The 21086-nt window shown below is 45.3% G+C and overlaps 1 protein-coding gene across 3 annotated transcripts in view; it reads left to right on the plus strand.

Moving 5' to 3' along the window:
- Positions 1 to 21086, plus strand: part of TENT4B (terminal nucleotidyltransferase 4B) — a 48908-nt gene that overhangs the window by 19305 nt on the left and 8517 nt on the right. For 2 of the 3 annotated variants that reach the window (XM_040409101.1, XM_040409102.1), the window contains 10 exons: positions 3425 to 3548; positions 7734 to 7780; positions 8394 to 8514; positions 9486 to 9593; positions 12420 to 12548; positions 14412 to 14625; positions 15151 to 15277; positions 17688 to 17791; positions 19259 to 19443; positions 20890 to 21084. In XM_040409101.1, coding sequence (XP_040265035.1) covers positions 3425 to 3548; positions 7734 to 7780; positions 8394 to 8514; positions 9486 to 9593; positions 12420 to 12548; positions 14412 to 14625; positions 15151 to 15277; positions 17688 to 17791; positions 19259 to 19443; positions 20890 to 21084 — 1354 coding nt within the window. The remainder of the gene's footprint in view (positions 1 to 3424; positions 3549 to 7733; positions 7781 to 8393; positions 8515 to 9485; positions 9594 to 12419; positions 12549 to 14411; positions 14626 to 15150; positions 15278 to 17687; positions 17792 to 19258; positions 19444 to 20889; positions 21085 to 21086) is intronic. The other variant, XM_040409103.1, reaches the window with a different exon arrangement.

The raw sequence follows: 21086 nt of genomic DNA on the forward strand, positions 1-21086 counted from the left end.
ATACAGAATGCGAAGTAAAATAGGGCTGGAGGGGTTAAAAAAATAAAATAATTTAACTCGCCTTAATCCACTTGTTCGCGCAGCCGGCATCTCTTCTGTCTTCATCTGTGAGGAAAAGGACCTGTGGTGACGTCACTGCACGCACCACATGGTCCATCACATGATCCATCACCATCCATCACCTCACAGATGAAGACAGAAGAGATGCCGGCTGCGCGAACAAGTGGATTAAGGGGAGCTAAATTATAATTTTATTTAAAAAAAAATTAACCCCTCCAGCCCTATTGTACTATGCATTTTGTAATGAGAATGCTATTATTTTCCCTTTTTATAACCATGTTATAAGGGGAAATAATACAATCTACACAACCTTGAACCCAAACCTGAACTTCTGTGAAGAAGTTCGGGTCTGGGTACCACAGTTAGTTTTTTCACGCGCGTGCAAAACGCATTGCACCCACGCGATAAAAACTGAACAACAGAACGCAATCGCAGTCAAAACTGACTGCAATTGCGTACCTACTCGCGCGGGTTTGCCGCAATGCACCGGGACGTATCCGGACACGCTCGTCTGCAAGGGGCATTAGGTCAGTGTTATCCAGTACATTCCAGACCTCTAAGGGTCCATTCACACGTTAGTAACGTGTTTTGCGGACCGCACATCACCGGCACTAATAGAATATACCTATTCTTGTCCGCAATTGCGGACAAGAATAGGACATGTTCTATTTTTTTCGGGAACGGAATTGCGGACCCGGAAGTGCAATTCCCATAGAAATGAATGGGTCCGCAATGCGGAACGAAATTGCGGACGTGTGAATGGACTCTATGGGTTAGATGGAATTGTAAATCAATATAATGCTATGCGACCCCGGCAGTGCTGGAAGTTCAGGACAGGAGCTGCGCTGCGAGGCCGGAGCGTGACACTCACTCGTCTGAAAAGGGGCCTTAGGCTGGGTTCAGACCTGAGCGTCTTTGATATGCGCGTTTTTGACGCGCGTTTTTTGCAATAGTAAACGCGCGTTTGACGCGCGTTTGTGTGATTGACTGCAATGTCCTATGGCCACAAACGCGCGTCAAAACGCCCCAAAGAAGCTCAAGAACTTGTTTGAGCGTAGGGCGTTTTTCAGCGCGTTCTAACGCGCTGTAAAACGCTCAAGTGAGAACCAGGGCCATAGGGAAGCATTGGTTTTCATGTGTTGAGTGTTTTTACAGCGCGTTTGAACGCGCTGTAAAACGCTCAAGTGTGAACCCAGCCTTAGTATCTTTAGTACAGCTGCCAATTCCAGTCCTCTTGGGAGTCTGTCGACCCAAACAAACAGCCTCATGGGGATCTATGATTCTGGGATGGGATTAGTAACTGTAATGCAGAGGCTGAGATGCGCCCACATTTCGGCCGTGTGGACATGACTGAATACCACTTAAGCAAGGGGGAACTAAGTCTCCTTAGGGAGGAGACTTATAGGCCATACATGCTCATGAATACCACTTCTCATGGTCCGTACCGGGAGCCGAACCTGGAGTCACTCCTGATTTAGACTTACAAGCACTGTCTGGCTCCAGAATTACAGAACAAAAGCAAATGCCTCCCTTCTGCTGTCTCTGCCGGTCTGGCTCCAGGTTTTGGCTTGCGTATTCGGACTGTGTGAACGCGGCCTGACTTCTGAGCACAATCTGGAAATGCTTTCTCGTTTTCTGCAAAAGTGAAACTGCTGAGCCTCCTATATCGGGCTCCATGACTCAGGCCCCTGGCATCTGTGTGAGCAGCAGGTTTACATTACCAATGTGTTCACGAGTCGGCTCTGCGCTCGGAGCCTGTGCACACAGATCTGTTAGCTCTGCCCCTCCGCTGCCGGCGGTATTGTAGGCAGAACGGCAGGAGGAAATCTCTCCGGCTGTATTGTAATGTCCACTGTTGTAGAAGAAAGGCAGGGATACCGTGTTTCCTACACTACTTTTCACATGTCAAAGTGAAGTTTTGATCAGTTGGGGTCTGGGTTTCAGCCCCCCTTCCCTCCGGCTAGCGAGGAGAGACTGCGCTGCTGCCCCCTTAATTTTTTTAGGATAGCTGCGCTGCACTCAGCTATTTCTGGCAGATGAATGGAACAGCAGTGCGTTTGCAAGACCCGACGTTAGGTTTATTTGGGAAAGGGGGTACCCCAGTTCTTGTGATTAGTTGGGTTCCCAGTGTAGTGGAATACCCTTTTACGCCTATGAGGCAGTTTACTATGGCCTTGACGCCTTCACAGCAGATGATCGTCTCCCCATGATAGTTCTAATCAGATGTTAAACGGATCTGATTAACCTGTCATCTGCTTGACTGTGCCCTCTGAAGGGGTTAGATGACAGCGATCGGAGTCCTCTCCAATCCCAATCATTGCTGCGTGGTGTCGGCTGTATTACACAGCACACCTACCGCTTAGGGAAATGGCTTAGCTCTTGAGCCCGCTCCACACCCATCCTGCACTGCTGACGTATATTTATGGGAATCTGTCACCAGCGACCTCCCCATCCAGCTGTTTGCATAGACACATAGCTGAGGCTCTATTCCTGAGTTGGGATACTTTTTCTTACTATGCAAATTAAGTGTTTGGTGCAATGAGGGCGTCACCATTGCTCTCGTAACACTGAAGCTGCGCTACTTTCTGCGGCTGGCCACAGATGCGGAGATGCTGGCCGCAGAAAGGAGTGGAGCTTGGTTGCCACAAAAGCAATGGTAACGCCCTTATTGCACCAAACGCCTAACTTGCTTAAGAAAAAGCGTCATAACTCGGGATCAGAGCCTCAGATCAGCAACTTTTTAATCAGGTGAACATATTGTAGTTGGAGATGTGAAGCAAGCTAGAACTGTCTGGAACGTGAATGTTTTCATTTCCAATCCTCATGGTGTGACTGTGGCATCCCAATGTCGTATTGCTGACACTTAGGGCTCATTCGGGCTGCGCACTGCTATTTACATGGGCACTGGCCATGTGAATTATGTATCGCGGTGTGGCCCCCGTGACTCGAATGGGTCAGCGATCCGCAAAATACACTAATAGATATAGGATAGGTCCTATCTTTTGCGGTGATGAGGCACGGACCCAAAGCCCACATAAGCGCTTTGTAGGGTTTCTGTTCCGCAAAAGATAGTACATGTCCTACCTTTTAAAGTATCCTGGGAATCATTGACCCATTCAAGTCGATGGGACGCGGAGCCCTTACGGCCGTGCGAATGGTTCCACTCCTGTCTTTGTGAGTATTGGATCCTGCACATTAGACGACCTCCCCGAAGATTAGAACAGGCCCTTAAGATGTACATTAAGAATGTGTGGAGGGTTTTTAAGTCCTGGTATAGCAACGCGGAAGCGGCTAAAAGCTTAAATGTCTTGTAAAATGTGAATGATTTGGGGAAACAAAATAACGTTTATTTCTGTCTTTGTAGACTTCACGAAGAGATTCTCGACTTCTACAAATATATGTCGCCACGTCCGGAAGAGGAGAAAATGAGAATGGAGGTGGTCAATCGGATAGAAAATGTGATTAAAGAGCTGTGGCCAAGCGCAGATGTGAGTACGAGTCTCTGCAATGACAAACCCACAACCTAAAGGGCCTGTAACGGGCAGATGATCCAGCGAACAGTTAACATTGCGGAAGATCGCTTCTGACCATTGCCCCATGTAATGGTGCCAGTGATCCTTTGCAGATGCAGGCTGTAGAAGAGCAGCAAAATGGATCCTCTCCTTCCATGGCCCACCACTATTCTGACAGTACCAGGGTCCCTGCTGCGATCCACTTCCTGCTCCTGTCTTGACACAGCAGGAAGTGGCTGGGAATGGCGTTCAGCCAATCACGGGCTGCAGTAATGAACTGCCTAATTCAGTGATTGGCTGAGTGGCAATCCCGCCACTTCCTGCAGCAGCAGGGGGTGGAGTGCAGTGGGCACCTTGGCAGCGTCAATGGGTGGGCAGGAGAGTTAAGATTTTACAGCATGGTGGGGGGCTTTATTTTTGTGCTGGAATACCCTTTTAAGTAGTTTGGGGTTTGCATGAACAGCCTTATGAACAATCGACTTTCTATATTGTCAATTGGCGCTTAATATGGGCAGAAATCTGTCGGCCCCTTATTCTCAATATTATGTGTTTTAAAGGGTATCTGGCATCATTAAAAAAAAAGTCCCATGAAATACTACAGTGTGGTAGAAGCAGAAGAGACCCTGATTACTATGTAATTATCTGTGAACTAATTTTCACTCCCCACAATTTCACTCCCTTCTCTGATGGGCCATTCCTTTATTATTCTTGCTATAGAAGGTCCAACTGTGTGTTACCAGTTGAAGGCGTGTCCCTGCACAGTCCGACTCTGGATAATGTCAGACTGCAGGAACGCTCTGCCAACTGGTTTCACCCATCTGGACCTTCATTGCCATCTGGTAGCAATTCATTCATATACTTCAAGTAGGAATAATAGTCCTAAGAATAGATACTCCAGAATTAATACCGTACGTGGGAATGCAGATGTAGCCACCGTTATTTTGACTGTCTTAACGCAACAAAAACACATTCCAGTCTACACAACAAGGGGTTGTACAGCTCCAGCACTGCAGGTGCCGGCTCGGTCCTCTACACAATAGACTGAGAAAATTTGCATGAAATCTGCACCAAAACAGCACATAAAGCTGCACTATTTCTTTCTTACATTTTTGTGTATTATTTATTTTTTTTGTATGTATTTGAAAGGGGTGAAATTGGCACAAGAATAACGCAAGAACAATTGACATGCTGTGGATTTCAAAATCCCCACAACAGTTTTAATTCCTCACAGAAGAAAAAAAAAAAAGCTGAGGGTGTCATTTATTGAGACCGGCGTTTTAGACACCAGTCTTGGGAATGCCCTGCACTGGCGGTGGATCTGCCTCTACACCTAAAACAGGCATCGAAAATGATGGCACACACCACGGACACTTTTAGACCTCATGTTATCAGCATCGTGTGCATCCACCGGACATGAACTAGTGACTGATCCCCCCCCTTAGGCTGGTTTCAAACGGGCGTTGCGGAAACATCCCCGATTTTTTTTCCCTGTGAGTGCAAAGCGTTTTAATGCATCTTGCACGCGCGTGAGAAAAATCGCCATGTTTGGTACCCGGACTTCTTCACAGAAGTTCAGGTTTGGGTTCAGTATTCTGTAAATTTTATTATTTTCCCTTATAACATGGTTATAAAGGAGTTCTTCGCAATTATTAAAAGTCTGACAAGCCCTCCAATTGCCTAAAATAACAAATGGTCTACCCCAGTCCACCTGCCGCTGCTTATTTACAAACTGCAGGTTTGCAGCGTGTGACTACTGCAGCCAATCACTGTTCTCAGCGGGAGATGCCCGAGGGCAGTGATTGACCATATACCAGCATAGCACCCCTGCAGTCTGTAAACTAGCAGCGGCTGGAGGACTGGACCAGAGCCACAGAGAACAGAGCTGGCAAAAGGGCTTGTGTGAAGGTGTTAGTTATCTATTAGTTACAACCCCTTTAAAGGGCATCTGTCAGCAGATTTGTACCTATGACACTGGCTGACCTGTTACATGTGCACTTGGCAGCTGAAGGCATCTGTGTTGGTTCATATGTGCCCACATTGCTGAGAAAAATGATATTTTATTATATGCAAATGAGCCTCTAGGAGCAACAGGGGCGTTGCCGTTACACCTAGAGGCTCTTCTCTAACTGCAGAGCTCTCTGCAGTACGTGACTTTGGGAGAAGTCTGGGCCCAGCGTGATCCGTTTCCTGGCCCTATCAAAGTGCAGAGGGCATGGTAATTGCAGACCCTCTAGGTGTAATGGTAACGCCCCCGTTGCTCCTAGAGGCTCATTTCCATATCCTAAAACATCCTTTTTCTTAGCAATGTGGGCACATATGAACATGGGACCAACACAGATGCCTTCAGCTGCCAAGTGCACATGTAACAGGTCAGCCAGTGTCATAGGTACAAAACTGCTGACAGATGCCCTTTACTCTGCAGCCAGCCACAAAGGATAGGAATAACGATCCTGAAAGGCAGCTCTGAAACCTGAGCCAAGAGCTGGAGTTACAAAACCTGGGGCTGACCGTATGCTACACATGTGGGGGTCAGCCAAGATCTGAGTGTTTCCGTATTTCCTCCTACTCCCAAGGATTCAGGACCATAGCTTGCAAGTTAGGTTTTTATTTTTCTCCCTTTTATTTTATAGCAGTTTTGCTTGTTTTGTTTTATTTTATTTTGTCTCTTTTTAATATCAGAAGGGTTCAGGGAATATGTAAAGTATGTCTTGCTGTCTTATTGCTGGAGTGTTTTTTGGGTGCGTTGACTGTTTGGGTGTGTTTTTATGCTCGTTTTGCAGCAGGAGTGGCATAAATTAACCCTAGAAGAATATAAACTCCAGTTTATGTGGTGGTAAATTTCATTTAATCAGAAATGCGGTAAATAAAATACGTGACCTTTCGGCCACAATCCGGCCTTCATCAGACTGGTACCGCTAGAGGGACTGTACAGATGGCAGGCGTAGTCACAGGAATCGCAGATTCAATGCTGCTAGTGGTTATGGTAACGCCTCTAAATTAACCATATGCAGTCACACCCACTATTAATATATTTTTATTTTTTTACCATTCTTACAAAATACACTTTTTATGGAAACTTTAAATTAATCTATTTTTATTTTTATTTATTTTTAGCCCCACTAGGGGACATCACTTTTATAATGCTTTGATATGCCTTATTTATCAGTTCCTTACAGCCTGTCATTGTAACAGTGACGGACTGCCTGCTCAGTCTGATTGGTTGGCACACAGTCTTGGGGGGGGGGGGGGGGGGGTGTCTTTATTTGGCCCCCAGCCACCATGATAGCGTTGGCAGGAGGTTGATGGGATCAAAAGGAGTCCCTTCCATCTGTCTCCCTAGATGCAAGGCTGCTAGGATCAGAGTGATTCCGGCCATTACAGCGACAGTCCACCTGCAGTCGGCACCGGGCTCCCGGGATGTTTGTGTGGCCCAATATTGGGCCCCATCTGTAGGGGCAAGGCTAATGGCGATATTAAGATTGATTTCAACCTAAACAGTGATTTTGAGTCAAGTTAATGAAGCAGCCCTAGACTCTGTGCTCGGATACTTGTATTCCTGCTTTTGGATCGGTCAAGGCCACGACTGCCTTTCTCGCCCTTAACATTTACTGCTCCTGTGCAGCCGATAACAATCAGATGTTGATTTTCTCACAGGGAAATTCAGGTTTACAGAAGGTCTGGAATTATTCCACGCTAATGAGGTGGAAACTTTACAGCTGTCCTTCAGCCGGTGCAGCATGAAGTCTGTTAAAGGGATTGTCCAGCGCGACAAAATGAAAGGGGCAGATTGAATAAAAAAATAAAAGGCATTGCTCACCACAGTGATTCTCCATCCAGGTGGCGTTCAAACACTTACTGGGTCCCATCTAAACACGGAAAATGCCCACTCAGTTGGTGACCCAGCGATTGGCGGAGCAGCCATTATATGAGTATCAGGACCACACGGCAAGAGAGTGGAATGGCCGTAGCCGGTGTTTTTAGAAAATGGGCAGAATGGTTTAAAAAAAATAATAATAAATAAATGTTAAAGTTTTGCCGGACAATCCATTTATCTTCACCCAAATGTATGTGCCATTAGTTTTATACTATACTATTCAATACTTTCCAGTCGTGGCTTTTGTCTGTTCATTTGGAAAACCAGCTGTACGTTTTGTCTTCTAGGTTCAGATATTTGGGAGTTTCAAAACAGGACTTTACTTGCCTACCAGGTAAGGGGTTTTATTAACTATTAAAATTGTATTCTGGTTACATTAAAGGGGTTTACCCATCTTGGCCATTTGGTTCATACATTTAGAATGGAGCCGGAAGACTCGCCACACATGTGCGGCCACCCTTGATTCCTTCCTATGGGAATGCCGGAAATAGCAGAGCGCTGGCTTATCAGTTTTCCATAAGCCCTATAGAAGTGAATGGAGAGGTGGGTGTGCTTGTGTGGTGCGCCTCCCGTTCATTTCAATGGGACTTCCAGAAATAGCCAAGCGTGCTGCTCAACTATTTTCAGCGCTCCCATATGAATGAATGGAGGGCTGCCATGCATGTGCTGCGAGACCTCCAGCACTTTGCTGGTTCCGTTGTTAAGTATAGGTGCGGGTCCCTAAGGTGGCACCCTCGGCTATCAGACATTGGGGGCGTATCCTAGCATCGTGTCCCCAATGTCCAAGATGGGAATAACCCTTTAAAGTTATCCCCTACCCACAGGACAGGGGATAACTATTAGATCGGTTTGGGTCCTACCGCTAACAGAACGGGGACCCATACCCCCTGTAGCCCTTTACCTTGTCTTGCTCTTTTATAATTAAAAAATTCTTTCTTTCTTTGTAGTGACATTGATCTTGTGGTTTTTGGGAAATGGGAGAATTTACCACTTTGGACTCTTGAGGAGGCATTGCGAAAACACAAGGTGGCCGATGAAAACTCTGTCAAAGTACTGGACAAAGCCACAGTGAGTTGATCAGTACTGCACCAGAAATGTACTGTACCTATCTGTTACAGGGAATGTATCCTCAGAACATTGATCTACCCTCAGGATAGGTCATCAATACCAGATTGGTGGGGGTTCGACTCCAGGGAAGGGGTTGTGATGCCACTGCACAACCCCTTTAAGGGTCCATTCACACGTCTGCAATATGGTTCTGCATCCGTTCCGCAATTTTGCGAAACGGGTGAGGACCCATTCATTTTTAATGGGGTCGCAAAAGATGCGGACAGCACACAGTGTGCTCTCTGCATCCGCACTTCCTTTCCACGGCCCTACAAAAAAATAGAACATGTCCTTTCTTGTTCACATCCACGGGCAAGAAAAGGCATTTGTTTTATACTCCGTAATTTGTGGACCGCAAAACAGTTGCAGACGTGTGAATGCACCCTAAACAGTAGGGCATTTGATGAAAGCTATAGAGTTGCTGAAAACCTAGAATAAGACAGGATGGCTATACACACGGGTGAGGCCTGACTGCATTACCCGTCATGTCCTGGTTTTAAAGGGAATTGGTTGTCTATTCCTGGATAATGTATTAATTTGCTACCTTTGTTACAGTTAAAGGGATTGGCCAGTTTCCTATATTGGTGACCTATCTTCATTAGTATAGCTGTTCTCTTCAAGCAGTTGATTGTGTAGGGGGCATGTGTCCTTTCTCAGTTAACACTTCTAAAAGTATATCCGACTGGTGGCAGGCTGGAACTCGACATGTGTGACCACCTCAGCAAGGTGGACAGAGATGGGGGGGGGGGAACAAACATCAGGTGGAGCTAAATCAGTGATTACACTGAATTGTTCATTACATGCAGTTGCAAAAGTATTCAGACCTTCTCATGGATTGGCCCTTGGATATACGTAGATCTTTCTCCCCATTTTGTGTTACTTATTAGCAGGTTGTTATTGCTGTCTTACTGTTTTTTCTTTTTGCTTTTTAGGTTCCTATCATTAAACTAACAGATTCATATACTGAAGTCAAAGTCGATATAAGTTTTAATGTTCAGAATGGGGTGAAAGCAGCTCAGCTCATCAGGGATTTTATCAAGGTTAGAAATTGGCTTCATTAATGTGCATATATTTGCTTAAAGCGTCACTGATTGTTATCTGCTTATTTTTCTTAACGGGATTCTGTCATGACATTTGAGGCCTATAACCTAAACATATGGCCAGGTCCCTACTAATAACCTGAATCCGAAACGGTCCTTATTAAATCTGCCTGTGGCTCTATTAGCACATAAAACAGGTTTTTATAACCTGTCATTCACCTACCTAAGGTGCCCAAGGGGACGTCGCTTCATACAGGGTGCCCGGCTGCAGCCATCTCCGTCTGGTGCCCAGCGCCGCCTTCCCACTAGAAATCACCACCCTCCCTTTCTATAGAGCCGCCTTCCTCACCTCAGCACCGCCTCCGAAATCGTCCGCTCCCTCAGCCAGATCTCGTGCGGCTGTGAGAGAATGGCTGCAGTAGGGCGGTCAAGGCAGGTTTGAGCGAAGTGCCCCGGACGGCGCATGCGCACTTCGCTCAACGAGGCCGCTGCCAGGAGTCCGCACGGTCGCATCAGGTTATACCTAGTGCGCACACGCGGTATCTGGCTGAGGGAGAGGACGATTTCGGAGGCGGTGCTGAGGTGAGGAAGGTCGGCTTTATAGAAAGGGAGGGCGGCGATTTCTAGTGGGAAGGCGGCGCTGGCACCAGACGGAGATGGCTGCAGCCGGGCACCCTGTATGAAGCGACGTCCCCTTGGGCACCTTAGGTAGGTGAATGACAGGTTATAAAAACCTGTTTTATGTGCTAATAGAGCCACAGGCAGATTTAATAACGACTGTTTCGGATTCAGGTTATTAGTAGGGACCTGGCCATATGTTTAGGTTATAGGCCTCAAATGTCATGACAGAATCCCTTTAAATCTTCAATTTCTCTTACCTTGGGATGACCATTTGGGGCTTTGGGACCAATTACTAGATTTTCATAGTTCTAGATAAACTATAGAACTATAGAAGTGTATAATGCTAGGTGTACACAGGGCTTAGAACAGCGTACACTGGATTCATGTCATCAGTGGCTAAAGGGGTCGTCTCACTTCAGCAAAAGGCATTTATCATGTAGACTGAGTTAATACAAGGCACTTACTAATGTATTGTCACTGTCCATGTTGTCTCCTATGTTGGCTGGATTATTTTTTCTTTCACGTTGTACACGGCTCGTTTCCATGGTTACAACAGAAATCCAAACTGAAAGGATTTGGACCTTTTTACGACCACTTTGCAATCCTGCAGCGGTGGTCCTGCTTGCACACCATTGAAAAAAAAAAATGCTGGACTATGCGCGGTCCCAGACACCCGAGAGGCCTGTGCTTTTTCCTACATTGTGTAAGCATGACCACTGCTGCTTGATTACAGGGTGGTTGTAGCCATGGAAACGAGCAGTCTATTACATGATGGAAAAATGAGTCTAGCCAGCAAAGGAAACAAGATGGACAATCACAATACATTAGTAAGTGCCTTGTATTTCTCTATATATAAATGCCATTTGCTGAAGTGAGACAAACCCTTTAAGGCGGAGTTCACATCAGTGTTCAGCCTTTCCGTTCTTCTGCTCCGTTACAGTAGTAGAAGGGGAAAGGACGGATTTGGCACATAACTGAGCCTACGGACCCCTTAGACAATAATGGGGTCCGTTAGGTTTCCTCTCAGAGGAAGATTTAACAGAACGGAAAGGCTGAAAGCTGATGTGAACTCGGCCTAAGTAGAAAGCTCAGGAAACAAGCTAATAAATGAAACGGGGGAGGGTGGGTGTATTAGGTCACTGTTAGTGGTCCGCATCCATTGCTTCTTGCGGCTTGGTTTATTCTTTACCTTTAGGTTTGGGCTGGATACTTATAGGGGTGGTCTCACTTTAGCAAATAGCATTTATTATGTATAGGAAGTTAATGCAAGCCACTTACTAATGTATTGTTGTTGTCCATATTGCGTCCTTTGCTGGATGGATTTATATTTCCATCACATTATACACAATGCTTGTTTCCATGGTTATGACAACCCTGCAATCTAGCAGTGGTGGCCGTGCTTGCACACGACCATGGAATTGAGCAGTGTATGTGATGGGAATAAGGAACCTGCCAGCAAAGAAAGCAATATGGGCAATAACAATACATTGGTAAGTTCCAGTTCCTTATATTTACTGATTCTCCATAATAAAACACCCCCTTTATTCATTGATTGGTGACATGCGCCGCATGCACTTTGCTAGAAGCCCTGTATACTCATAGCTGCAATGCATATACATCTCCTATCTATTGATGTTACATACGTGGATGCTGTTCTGTTCTTTGTCCACCAGGTGTCCCCTTGTTCTATTTTCAGTGTGGATTTTTAACCTTTGTTGTGTCGTGTGTCTAGGCCTCGTTCACACTACTGTTCTTGATTTCAGTTGTTCTTCTTTAGATGAGCAGAAAAAAAATCATGGAATTAAAGTTGGTTCAGTTTCCGTTGTGTGTGTGTGTTTTTTTTTTTGTTTTTTTTTTTGGTCTGGTATTTTTGACAGAATCTGCAATGGATGCCACGAACAAGGCTTCCAACACAGACGGGCACAAACCCTAAATACTTGCATGCACTACTTTTTTGCAGTGCGGAGGCACGGACTCACTCCATAGTGCTTCCATGGGGGTCCGACGTGCCTCCGTTCCGCACCGGATCTTCCGGCTTGCGGACCTGTTTAAGGCCATGTGTATGAGGCTTTAATCAGACCTCAGCTCAGACCCCCAGTGTTATTTAGACCTCACATTAGACCGCCCGTGTTAATCAGACCTGTGTCTTATAAACCATTCTGTGTAAATTATGACCATATTAATTTTCTAACTATTCTGTTTCAGAAATACCCAGTTCTTCCATATCTAGTGCTGGTTTTAAAGCAGTTCCTATTACAGAGAGACCTTAATGAAGTGTTTACTGGCGGCATAGGGTCCTACAGTCTCTTTTTAATGGCCGTCAGTTTTCTGCAGGTGAGATGCCCTCATTACTCCATGATAAGTATTGGTAACCTGAAGCTGTCATTTAGGAGATGGCTAGTCAAGTGAACATTCTTGTGTTTGTGTCAGACTGGTAATGATTTTCTGGATTTATTGCTGGTTTGTCATGCCTCGTGCTTTTCACAGCTTTTATGAAGTTCTGTCAGAGTTCCTCTTTTCTCCAAGACAGTTTAAAGAATTATACTGATGACCTATCCTCAGGACACCTGGTACCCCCACGATCAGCTGTTTAACACCTGCGCTTTCCCTTTCAGCTATTGAGATCCGTCATAGGATCTCGAAAGCGGGAGCGAAATGGAATGCACCAGAATCTGTTTGGTTGCATCCCCATCACAGCGGTGGGGCGCGGAGCAAGATGGATCGGTCATGACACACAATGTCAGTCAATGGTGCCGGATCCGTTTTCTTCGACACAAATGAAAACTGATCCATCCCCCATTGACTTAGTGGTTTTAGTAACTGATCCATGTTGACTATTTTAGAGATTATAATGGATGCAGACGGTTGTATTATCACGACGGAAGTGTTTTTGCTGATCCATGACTGATCCAGCAAAAACGCAGATGTGAAAGCCTAAAAAGTCACTCTCAGTAGCTCTGCGGCCTTCTCTCAGCAAGCCAAGCACAGCGCTGTACATTGTGTAGCGGGTGCGCTTGGTATCGCAGCTCAGCCCCATTCACTTCAATGGGTCTGACCTGTGCCTAGACCACGTGACCGATGAACGTGACGTCACATGGCCCAGGCAAAGCTGGAGAAATCTGACACTACTGCAAGCGCTGTTGCCTTCTCAAACAGCTGGTCAGCAGCGGTCCCCGTCCCACCGATCAGATATAGACAGACATCCGCGGATCACATGACATTAACCATATCCAATGACTACTCCTACATTACAAAGCTCCAATGCAGGATGTAACCAACAGCAATTGAAAATCAAAACGGATTTCCTGCAGGGCACAATGGTAGCTGATGACTTTAGAATAAGGCAGTTTCGATAAATGGTGGTATTTCTGGAAAGTGATATACCAGTGAGATGTTGGGCGGGATAAAAGGCTATATACACATTTGGGGGCATTTTTTTTTTTATTGTTGGATTATACTCATTTTGAGCCAAAATCCCTTTTTTCAATTGGTCTTTAGAATATGGAGTCCTTTTTTTTTCTGTACATAGCGGAGATGCTCTAGTAGCAGCCTGGGGATTTTCTCTTTTCTGTCAGGGAACTGACGGGCTCCTTATCTCTGCTCTCTGCGTCCTATGGGGCGAAAAATACGGTAGTTTAGGTATTGGGTGACGGCACAAAGTGAAAGTACCAGTCGCACAGTAAGAAAAACCAGTTAACACTTTGTGACAATGGCTCAATATTTTTTAGTAAAGGCCAATTGAATATTATATTTTTTAGCAAAAAATTAGTAAAATGCAGTCATAAACAAAAATTGCCTCTGAAGGTGTACATAGCCTTTAAGGGGTTGTAAATGGGAGCTGTGCTGCCTCCAGCCAGATGTCGAACCTCCACCGATCCGATACTAAGGACCTATCTGGGACATCAGTATATGAGTATCTGACAACCCCTTTACTGACATTACTAGCCAAATAAACTGCTTGCATCACACCAGGGCTCTGCCATCCAGTAGCATTTTGCAGAGTGCTTCTTTATGTTTTACAGAGTATTTTCCCATCTCAGTACCGTCTATTTATCTACCTGACTTCTCCTTCTCAGTAACGCGCCGCCTGCAGTTTGGATGGCAGGTTTAACACATGGGGTTTATTTTACCTATGGATAGTATATGCTTTTAGGTTTCAAATACTAAAGCTGTGTTTTTGTTTTGTTTTCTCTGCAGTTGCACCCACGAGAAGACGCCTGCAGTCCAGATGCCAACTATGGGGTTTTGCTGATAGAGTTTTTTGAACTTTATGGAAGGCATTTTAACTATTTAAAAACTGGAATCAGAATAAAAGATGGTGGCTCATATGTTGCCAAGGATGAGGTACAAAAAAGCATGTTGGATGGGTACAGACCGTCTATGCTGTATATTGAAGATCCATTGCAGCCTGGTAAGTATGTAACAGCCTCTGTATCATAAATATCTTAAAGGGGTTCTGCAGTGTTTTTTTTTTTTTGTTTTTGTTTTTTTTTTTTGTACTGATATATCTTCTGGATAGATTATCAGCATCTGATCGGCGGGGGTCCGACACCCTGGACCCCGCAGATCAGCTGTTTGAGAAGGCAGTAGTGCTGCGGCCTTCTCGCTGTTTACCGCAGGCCCAGTGATGTCACAACTAGCATCACTGGCCTGGGTGGGGTAAGCTCCATTCAAGTGAACAGAGCTTTGCTGCGCCCAGGCCAGTGTTACTAGTCGTGACATCACTGGGCCTGCGGTAAACGGCGAGAAGGCCGCGGCGCTACTGCCTTCTCAAACAGCTGATCGGCGGGGGTCCCAGGTGTCGGACCCCCGCCGATCAGATGCTGATCTATCCAGAGGATAGATCATCGGTTTCAAATAACTGCAGAACCCCTTTATGTTTCTTAATGGACCTAAAGTAACTTTTTATTTTTTTTCCCTCTCCGTTCTTTCCCAGGCAATGATGTGGGGAGGAGTTCATATGGAGCCATGCAGGTGAAACAAGCCTTTGATTATGCATTTGTTGTCTTAAGCCATGCAGTATCACCCATAGCCAAGTTCTATCCCAATAATGAAAGTGAAAGGTAAGCTTTGACTTCATCTGATGCCAAAATTGTTGCCCTTACCTCTAAAACTTGTTGAGCACAAAGCATCTGATAATGGGTAACCTATTGGGTTGTGGATCTGTAAGACTGGTTTTTCAGTGGCGAAATCCCATTTAGCTCTTCAATGCTTCCTCTTAAAGGCATCTGTCAGCAGTTTTGTACCTATGACACTGGCTGACCTGTTACATGTGCGCTTGGCAGCTGAAGACATCTGTGTTGGTCCCATGTCCATATGTGCCCGCATTGCTGAGAAAAATTTAGTTTTAATATATGCAAATGAGCAACGGGGGTGTTACCATTACACCTAGAGGTACCGGTCAGGACTTTGACTCGGCCATTCCAAAGCGTTAACTTTATTCTTTAACCATTCGTACAATGACTTGTGTGCTTAGGATTGTCGTCTTACTGTATGACCACATTCTCTTGAGATTCAGCTCGCGAACAGATGTACTGACATTTTTTCCTTTTAGAATTTGCTGGTATAATTCAGAATTCATTGTTCCATCAATGATGGACTCGTGAACATTAAAGGTATTGTCTCTCTCCAGCAAATGTCATTGATCATGTAGAAAAAGTTAATACAAGGCACTTACTAATGTATTGTGATTCTTCATATTGCTTCCTTTGCTGGCTGGATTCATTTTTCCATCACATTATACATTGCTTGTTTCCATGGTTACGTCGACCCTGCAATCCAGCAGCAGTGGTGGCTATGCTTGCACACTATAGGAAAGAGTGCTGGCCTTTCTGGTGGCCGAGACAGTCGGAGCACATATAGGACGGTGCTGAAGTTGCTTCGAGTTTACTTTGTGTTCCTTTTTGACCTTGCGGTCTATTACATACGCCTTGCTCTTGGCATAATCTTTGTTAGTCTAACACTGCTGGGGCTGGTAATAAAAGGTCTTGATTTTCCACCCTTTGTAACGCTATCTCTCTGACTGTGGATTGGTGGAGTCCAAACTCTTAAAGGGGTATTCTGATCACATACAATGGGGGCATATCGCTAGGATATGCCCCCATTGTCTGATAGGTGCGGGCCCACCTCTGGGACCGGCACCTACAACGAGAACGGAGCAGGTTTCCTGAGGTCCATCCACCACCAAGCGCTGCAAGTGAATGGGAGCGCACATGCGGCCCCTGCTCCCATTCATGTCTATGGGGCAGACGGAAATAGGCCGAGCCAGTGCTCGGCTATTTTCGGCGGCCCCATTGAAATGAATGGAGGGCGGCTGCGCATGCATAGTGTGCCCTCCACTCGTTTCCCCGCTCCGTTCTTGTTGTAGCAATGGGGGCATATCCTAGCAATATATCCCCATTGTGTGTGATGGTAAAACCCCTTTTTTTAGATTGACCTATTCAGAGTTTTGAGTTCTTCAATATAAAATAGGTGGGAGGATGACTGCCAGCACCCTGCCGATCAGCTGTAGTGCATGCGCTGCCTTTTCTTGACTGTTACCTGCTCGCTGTCACGACCACAGCGGCAAGCAGGTGTAATTTAGAACTATGGCTCCTTCACTTCCATCCTATGCCTTCCCATAGAAGTCAATGGGGACGAGCCCCTCAGGGAATATACTTACCCCGCTTCCTGTGGCGCTCCTGGTCCCCGCACTGCCGCTGCTGCTTCTACCTGTACACGGATAAAAACATCCAGTGTCGGGGTAGGGGGGGGGAGCAGCCCCCCTGACACCAGATGTTTTAATCTGTGTACAGAAAGTAGTAGGGAACCTCAGGGATTGGCAGCACTACTTATCCCACATACTTGGGTACAGACTGGCAAACAGGCTTCAAGCCGGATGGTGCACGCAGATGGGGATCCTGGCTGGGGGCCCCGACTCTTCCAGAAACTTCAATAATCCGCAGCACTTGCCAGTAGTTGGTGAAGAATGATGATTCATTCACTCAGACAGCTAGATTACAGCGACGTTTCCACCTTGTTTGGTCTTTATCAAGCAATGCTGTAATCTAGCTGTCTGTGAATAAATCGCCATTCTTCACCAACTACTGGCGGGTGCTGCTGTTTACCGGTCTTCCCATAGAAGTGAATTTGATTACAGCTGCTCACTTCTGCAATTGTAAACCATGAAGAGAAGGCAGCGCTTGCACGAGCATTGAGGAAGATGGGTCATCAATATAAAAAGCGGACAACCCCTTTCAGATGGTTTTGTTGTAGTTTTAGGTAAAATTTATGCAGAAATGGAAAATCCCAAAGGGTTCACAAACTTTTAAGCTTCATTTTGTTAGACGGTCCATCTGTGGTGCTTCTTATCTATGCTGTATGACCTGCCTCACCCATAGAGGGTCTTATAAAGTACAGTATGGGGAATTCTATCCTTCTGGGTTATTTAACTACTGCAGTCAAATGAAAACCAATACCGCGCTTGTCTTTCAGCATTTTGGGACGTATTATTCGAGTGACGGAAGAAGTAGTTGCTTACAGAGAGTGGATATCCACAAAATGGGGGAAGCAGAACAGGCCTGAACCACTTTACAATGGTGAGAATGTTTTGATTCTATGGGGGACATTTACTAATCCTGTTGCGCCAGAATAATGGAGTGCACCTAAAAGAATGGTGAAACAAATTGCGCCAAATATATAAACCGTTTAAGCCTTTAACGCCAGAAATAATGAAACTCACCAGAATACTAATTAGATGTTCGACGTGGACGGGGCTAGTGAACTGGCGTAGATTACGTCTCATATATAAACTAATCTTGGTCTAAAAAGGCGCAAAATATAGCGTAAGCATGCCTCTAAGTCAGTCTGTAAAATCTTGCACGGCACATCAGATGCATGCGACTTTTTACAAAAAAATACATTTGCATCACACTTTTAAAAAAATAAATAAAAAATAATTATATCTGGCATCAGAGCCCAATGAAGAAGTTATTTGTAAATCATATCAAAAAGACAAGCATAAGTAAAGATGTCGCAAATCCGGTGGAAGTCTGAGGCAAAATAGCAACAAATTGTCTCAAATCGGCCCTGGAAAAGTCGCACATTATTCACCCAAGCAGAACAGATATAAGGGACATCTAATCAGGTTGCGCCAGAATTATGGTGTAAAATGCGCCAAAAAAATGGCATTTTATCAGGTGTTTTCTCCTCATTTTTCGCCAGAAAGAATGAAACACGCCAGAAAAGTTTTTTGAATGTCAAAGTTGGCAGGGACTGATAATTGGCATAGATTACACCTTATTTATCAACTTATGTTCTGCCTAAAAGGCACAAATTGTAGCGGTAGATTAAGCTTCTTTCTTTGGTACTGATAAGATGTTGCAGTTTTTATCTTTTGGACACATTTTAAAAGTGGCGTGCGCCTTTTTAAAAATGAGCTGCTTTTGATTTTGTAATGTTAGTATTTCCTGGCGCAAAACACGCCATGATTGATAAATGTCCCCCAGTGTTGCAATTGTCAAACCAAATCTTGCATCCTTAGGCCTCATGCACACAACCGTTGTTTTGGTCCGCATCCGAGCCGCAGTTTTTGTGCTGTCCGCATCCGTTGCTCCATTCCGTGGGCCGCCAAAAATAATATAACCTGTCCTATTCTTGTCTGTTTTGCGGACAAGAATAGGCAGTTATATCAATGGCTGTCGGTGCCGTTCCGCAAATTGTGGAACGCACACGGACGCCATCCGTGTTTTGCAGACCGCAAAACGCACAACGGTCGTGTGCAAGTAGCCATATTAGGTTTAAAAATGACAGATTATTTCAGGCTTTAAAATAAGCGTGCGCTTTATGGTAAATGAGGCGCTATAAGTCACTACTTTTGAATTGTGATGTAATTATTTTTCTATTTTATTGATTATGTCCTTCAGTTTCTGTTAAATAAATAATATACATGCTGTTGGGAGATTCTTCCCACTCCCCTGGCTATCAGATTAGTGACTTTATTTTTTATGTCTTTCATACCATATGCATTTTTTATGACCATATTCTTCATTCTTAACCGTTTTTAGGGAATGATGTAACCTTAATAGTGGACGTTCACCATTTGGATCAGCGTAATAATAATGTGTCTGGACAAAATGCTGCCTTGGGTCAAGCAAAGAATAAGACCTCTGAAACCCTTGGCAAACACTCATCTAATTCATCTGGTCCACTGTCTTCCTCCTCCTCCACCCTCTCCAGTTCCAGCGATGTGGTGAGTTCAGGATACCTATTTATGATCTAACACTAACCGCTTAGCTGATAGGGGTGTCATGATATTAGATCCGTGAACGCCAACATTTTTCTATCCCCCGTCAAGACCCATTCTTAAAACACTAAATCTAAGCGAACCTATTCACCTTTAAAGGGATTCTGCAGTTTGTTTAAACTGATGATCTATTCTCTGGATAGATCATCAGCATCTGATTGGCGGGGGTCCAACACCCGGGACCCCCGCCGATCAGCTGTTTGAGGAGGCAGCAGCACCGCGGCCTTCTCACTGTTTACCGCAGGCCCCGTGACGTCACGACTAGTATCACTGACCTGGCCAAGCTCTGTTCACTTGAATAGAGCTTAGCGCCTGGAGAGCCGCTGCCTTCTCAAACAGCTGATCGGCAGGGGGTCCCGGGTGTCCGACCCCCGCTGATCAGATGATGATCTATCCAGAGGATAGATCCATCAGTTTAAACAAACTGCAGAACCCCTTTAAGCTGGCCATACACTAGAGTCAGCTGTCATCCAATTCGCCATCAGCTGTGCCTTCCAATTCCACCGTGCATGTTTATTCTGAAGGGAGAGGGTAGAAAGGTTCCTCTAAATGGATCTGTCAGCAACTTATTTCCCTTTTTTGAATAAGATTGGTTATGTTCAAATCTAAAGCCTGTATTACACTGCCCAATGTGCAGGCGCCGATGGATTGTAAGGCATCCATCGGCGCTCATTTGCACTGGCCTGGTTACACGGGGGGGTTGCAAACTGATTGTCGGATGCATGATTGCTATCGCAGTCATTCCTCCCATATTCAGTTCTATTGATTGGTCCATGATCACACAGGGAGACGTGCTGCCAATAATTGGGCATCTTTCATCCTGATGAGTCACCTACCAGCCGACAAACAAGTGTTTGCTTGTTTATCGACTGATTAGTTGCTCGATTATACTCTTGTCCCAAATAATTTGCCCAAAAATCATCCAGTCTGAGGTCCTTTTCACACAAGCCTATTAAGTCCGGAAAACACGCTCCATGTGGGAACTGTATTTCCTAGCCTGAACACTGCCTATGTAGTGAACTCACAGTAGCATAATCCTTTATGATGCTGTGAATTCCCATCTCCCCGCCGGTCTACTGAACGTTACATAAGGCAGAGACTACAGTTCAGTACACCTGCGATGAGACAGGGGTTCTCAGCATTATGAATCATTGTTGCTGCAATGTTTAGTCCAGGAACTACAGAGGAGGCTACTATTGGCATTGGATGAGATCCACAATCTGAACCCTGAAAGATGTAGTCTTAAAGTTGGCGAGATAGTGGAAACCCCCCTTTTTCACTCAAATATGATATTTCAGAAGCCTTTTATTTTATGTGGGTTTTGTACTGAGATCCACTGTTCAGCCAGTGGTGTCAACTCTCCTTGCATGACACATCACGTGTCTCCCGTAGAAGAAAGTCATTAAACGTCTGTGCATTCAGGACTCAGACGGAACTCCATTCAAGACGTCAAAGCAGCCAAGTTGTCGGCAGGCAAGTGAAAATCGAATGGGTCCTCAGGAATCCTGCACCAGCTCATTGCAACCCATCAGCAAGCCGCAAGCTAGCCAGAGTGTCATCTCCTCAAACAGCAACAACAGGGCCCAGGT

The sequence above is a fragment of the Bufo bufo genome, chromosome 10, assembly GCF_905171765.1.
Source record: "Bufo bufo chromosome 10, aBufBuf1.1, whole genome shotgun sequence".
In the NCBI taxonomy this organism is placed as follows: domain Eukaryota; kingdom Metazoa; phylum Chordata; class Amphibia; order Anura; family Bufonidae; genus Bufo; species Bufo bufo.